This window comes from Xiphophorus couchianus, chromosome 18 (genome assembly GCF_001444195.1).
Source record: "Xiphophorus couchianus chromosome 18, X_couchianus-1.0, whole genome shotgun sequence".
Taxonomy (NCBI): domain Eukaryota; kingdom Metazoa; phylum Chordata; class Actinopteri; order Cyprinodontiformes; family Poeciliidae; genus Xiphophorus; species Xiphophorus couchianus.
In genome coordinates, this window is record NC_040245.1 from 10,553,901 (window position 1) to 10,558,663 (window position 4,763).

At 37.0% G+C, this 4,763-nt stretch overlaps 1 protein-coding gene across 1 annotated transcript; it reads right to left on the reverse strand.

Moving 5' to 3' along the window:
• Nucleotides 1–612: 612 nt before the first annotated feature.
• Nucleotides 613–4,249, reverse strand: sebox (SEBOX homeobox). Its single transcript, XM_027999105.1, has 3 exons — nt 3,851–4,249; nt 2,194–2,399; nt 613–1,630 (listed from the first exon to the last, which is right to left on the reverse strand). Exons 1-3 carry the CDS (start codon nt 3,951–3,953, stop codon nt 932–934), a joined length of 1,008 nt encoding a protein of 335 aa, XP_027854906.1. The 5' UTR covers nt 3,954–4,249; the 3' UTR covers nt 613–931.
• Nucleotides 4,250–4,763: the final 514 nt, after the last annotated feature.

The window sequence follows — 4,763 nt, forward strand, 5'->3', positions numbered from 1 at the left end:
AACAAAATAACCATTCTCCATACTGTGGTTGACTTAGTCTGATGTGAAATGTAGCTCAATAATCTGAACATTTAATGCTTCATCCCTGCTATACGCAGGAATTCTGGAGTCAAAAAAGTTCAGTAAGGCTCAAACCTGGTTTAATAAATTACTACATGTGTAAAACCAAAAATACTTAGCTTCAGACAAACATTACAATGTAGGTGTGGGATAATATCCTAATTTTTTTTAATATTAATTATAAAACAGCATGACAACCTGACAGACAACAACAACAGCAGTACTATTTAACAATCTGGTATAAAATCAGCAGGCAAGAAGGATAGAAACAAAAAAACAAACTTGGCGGTTTTAGATTATATTAATAATCTATTACTATTATGTCAGTAATAGATTATTCTGTCCGTTTCATTGATGTTTAATCGATTAATCAGATTAAAAAATATTTAACCATTTAAGTCTTATAAAAGCAATTTTAGAAATACATGATAAGATGCAAATAAACATGAATCCATTCATTTTTAAATAAGAAAATAAACATTTTATTGCCTAAAATGCAATAAAATAAGTGTATTTTCATTTATTGCATGCTTGATCATTTGTAGCTAAGGATGCATGTGCACCTGAAAAATATTTCTGCTTAACTTAAAATCTCCACAGTGTAGAGCTGATCTAATAATTAGATGCCAGATGAATTTTATATACAGAATTTGAACCCAGTGACGCTGTGCCACTCGAGGAGATTAGCATATTCACAGACAAAGGTGGGGAGGATTTTAATGCAAAATGTGTATATTTTTTGTACAGTTTTGGCTTAATACCTGTGTTTCTCTTTCAGCAAAATGGCCCTTTTAATTCTGTATACTATAATTAACACGATTAATCAATTGCTAAATTGGACAGGAATGGGTCCAAATATGTTCATTGGTCATCAGAACTCAAGAAAATTGGTCACAATGGCAGCATTGTAGATCAGATCTGAGATGTAACCCATGGAAGTCTGAGGTCCTATTTGTGGATGATGATGATGATGATGGCGGTGGCCTTGACCCTGAGTGACCTCCCAGTACATTGGTTGAGGGTGTGAAGGGACAACCTGGTCTACTGAGCTGTGTCCTCCAGTTCCAGAGTTGGCTCCATACATGTGCTGATGGGTCAGAGGTGGAGCCAGGCTCTGAGTTTTGAAGTTTGTAAACGCCTGGTAGGAGCGCGTGGAGGGATGGTGATGACTCTGCCTGCTGATTGGCTGCGGAAATGATCCAGTAATGAAGCTGCTGAATCTCGAGCCCAGCTGCTGCTCTTCATCCCAGCGGTGACCGTCTGGTGCTTTGGAGCAGCTCTGGAGCAGCTTCGGCGGCGGCTGCTGAGGAAGGGACGGACACGAAGGAGGCGTGGACGACGCCTGGTTGCTATAAATCTGGATCCAGTCTGAGTAAAGCGGAGGCACCTCCTCACAGGAGTGGCTCTGGTCCTGCCTGAATATATCTGCCAGGCTGGTTGTGGCTGGATAAGTGGAGGCCCCATGTCCAACAGGGGGCTCCAGGAAACCCCGACCCCTACCTTCGGACTTGGTGGGTCTGCTGAGTCTGCCTGTTTTGATACTTCTGGCTCTTCTGTTCTGAAACCAGACCTGGTAGGGAGAAAATGAGGCTGATCATGGTCTCCGTCTGTCAATATTTGGATCTAATGGGCATTTCAAAAGGAACTGGGTTAACATAACTTTAAATTGGACTTTATGGGCTTTTCTACAGTTGAATATAAATGTGGGTAGTTTGTTGTTTTTTTTAAAGTAACTCAAGATTATATTTGATATTAATTGGTTAAAAAATTTTAAACACCATAAATTGTTGTGCTTTACCCCTGCACCACCCTGGTAGGATCTGTCCCTGGTGGAGCTTGTGTCATGATGTCAGAATTAGGATACAAACGGTATTGAATATAATTGTTTCAAGTAAAATCAAAGTAAAATGTTCCTTTAAGTTAAAAATGTATAAGTTGCGTTAATTCAACACAAAAAAATTACCCTAAGTTGTCCTCACGAAACTAAAAGAATTAAGTGAGATTAATGTAAATAAATCCATAACACGAACTACAGCCCAAATACACTTTTTAGCATGTAATGAGTGTTTTAGCTCCTCACTAACAGCTAGTGTACAACATTCTGATTTGTTAAAGTTGGAGACTGAATCCCACCTGTATCTTGCTCTCTGGCAGGTGTGTGTGTGCAGCCAGCCTCTCCCTGAGGGTGATGTCCGGGTACGGAGTCACAGCGAAGGCCTGCTCCAGCTCAGACAGCTGGGCTCGACTGAATATGGTCCTCTTCCTTTTCCTCTGGCCCTCCATCAAAGCAGGGCATCTGTCTGCCTCCTGAGAGGACACAGTGCTCTCACTCTGACCATCTTAGGGCAACAAATCACACAGAAAACTGAGAAACATAAATACACTACAATATTAAAATCTTGTGTTAGAAAAAAAGGGAAAGAATGGACAACTGTTTTGGTGGACGAAAGATTTATATAGAACACATAACTGTACAAGGAGAATTTATGTTTATGTTATGAATTTTAAAAACGTATTTATTTCTTGAGCCAGGCCTTTATAGCAATTTTACAGTTTTTACTATTAAAGCTGGCATCTACCAAATAGCAAGAACAATAATAATCATAAATGGACTGAATTTATTTGCTGCTTTTCTATTCATACCAACTCTATGTTGCACAGATTCATACACCGATACACGCATCAGCAGAAAACTTGTGGCTAAGTGCCTGGAAGCAACTAGGACAATTAATCAGGTTAAATAGTAATTAACCTGAGTTAACCTGAGTAATTAACCTGACGAATCAATTATTGAAATAATTGTCAACTAATGTAGTAGTCAATTAATTATTTACTGGAATATACAGACTCAAAAAAGGCTATTGATTGAAAAAAAAACCTAATTGAAACCAGAGCAGTTATTGAGCTAAAACTGTTCAAACTATATACACATTTTACAAAAAGCTTCTTTCTTCGTAAATATGTTCCACTAAGATCTGTCGAAAAATATTCATTCCCTACAATATATTGATGTTAAATCAGGCAGAAATAACTGAGCTTTTCACATGGTGACATTAGAAGGTTTTTTTAGCTGCAGATTCATCCTTTTTTTTTCAGAAACCTGCAAAACAGCCGAAACGTTGAGTTCCTTTAAATCAATATTAAAAACCAAACGTTTAGTGTTGCCTTTGATTAAAAACAACTGGAACATTGATTAATATATTTGATAATAATTATTCCTGATGATTTTAATGACAACATTTGACAGTGTAATGTTTGTTTCTTGTTTCATGATTGGTTACTGTATTATGTTTTTATCATGAAAAGCATGATAAAAACATGCTTCAGCAGTAACTCCCTTACTGCTGAAATGTGCTGTAGAAATAAACTTGACATGATTTTGCTTCAAACGATCAAGTGTACACTAAAGGAAAGCAATGTTATTGCATTTTAGGCAATAAAATCTTTATTTTCTCATTTTGAAAAGTAATTGAATTATTTATTTGCATTTTTAGGGTATTTTTTAAATGTACAAAATAACCTTAAGTGGTTAAACAAAAAAATTTCCAGAATGAGCCATTTGTTTATCCATTTAATTGTCAGAATAATCAGTTATTAAAATAATTATTAGTTACAACCATAGAATCAACTACTCCTTCTCACTGAGCCACATATAATATATGTAATAATATTTCTTGTATTTTTCTTTTTTCAATTTGAAAATGTCTTCAACTGCAGATGATTAACTTTGACGGTTTTGTTGCAGTAATCTAACTGTGGTCAGCAGACTACAAGCATCATCTCCTCTCACCTTTGCAGGCCTCCTGTTCTCCAAACCGCATCTTCAGATCCACCAGCTCCTTCTGCTGCTTCTGCTTGATCAGAGGGAACTCAGAGTCCAAAAACACGGCCATCGCTTCGTCACCCACGCAGAGACGCAAACCTCTGCTGCGCTGCGTCCACAGAGGCTGACGATGAGGAGGAGTCGGGAGCTTGTTATATCCTGCTCCAGATTATACGGGGCTCTGCAGATGAAGGTGTTCCACGGACCTCGATAATCCTCAGTTATTGACAGGCAGGTTTTCATGTCACACCAAGATGTCTTCAGCTGTTTCCATCATATTTACACAGCTCTGCAGCTTTGTTCAACAAACTAATATCAGGGAATTCAATTAAAAGAATGGATGTTTTTAAACCCAATGTTATTCCCTTTTTGTTGACCAAAAAATTCAGTTTGATGCTAAAAAAAAAATCTTTATTTTTACCAAATGTTGAATATTTTTCTCCAAGTAGGTCATGGGGTTTTTTAATCTAGTAAACTCTGAACACCCCCATTTCCCCACAAACAAGTCCCAGATTAAGACTCCTGATAATCTTTGGGATCAACATGACATCATGCCATCATATAAATATATCTCATTTCAGAGAATATATAAAGTATCAGAACATTCTTAAGATCTCTGAACTTGATTGAGGCATACTTAAATTGACGATGCAGTTTTTATCTTTAGATTCCACTGCGATACATCTTTTAAAACTTTATATTTTTCCATCTTTACTGCATTAAATCTTTTCTTCAACCCCGTTCAGAGATGTAACATTTTCATATTTTTAAAAATTGTTTCCATATTTTTATGCTTGTTTTGTCGTAAAAAGTCTACCTGGAACCAAAGAGATGGCTGTAAACCTTTCAGCATGGTGCTGTATATTACCACTCTCACAAC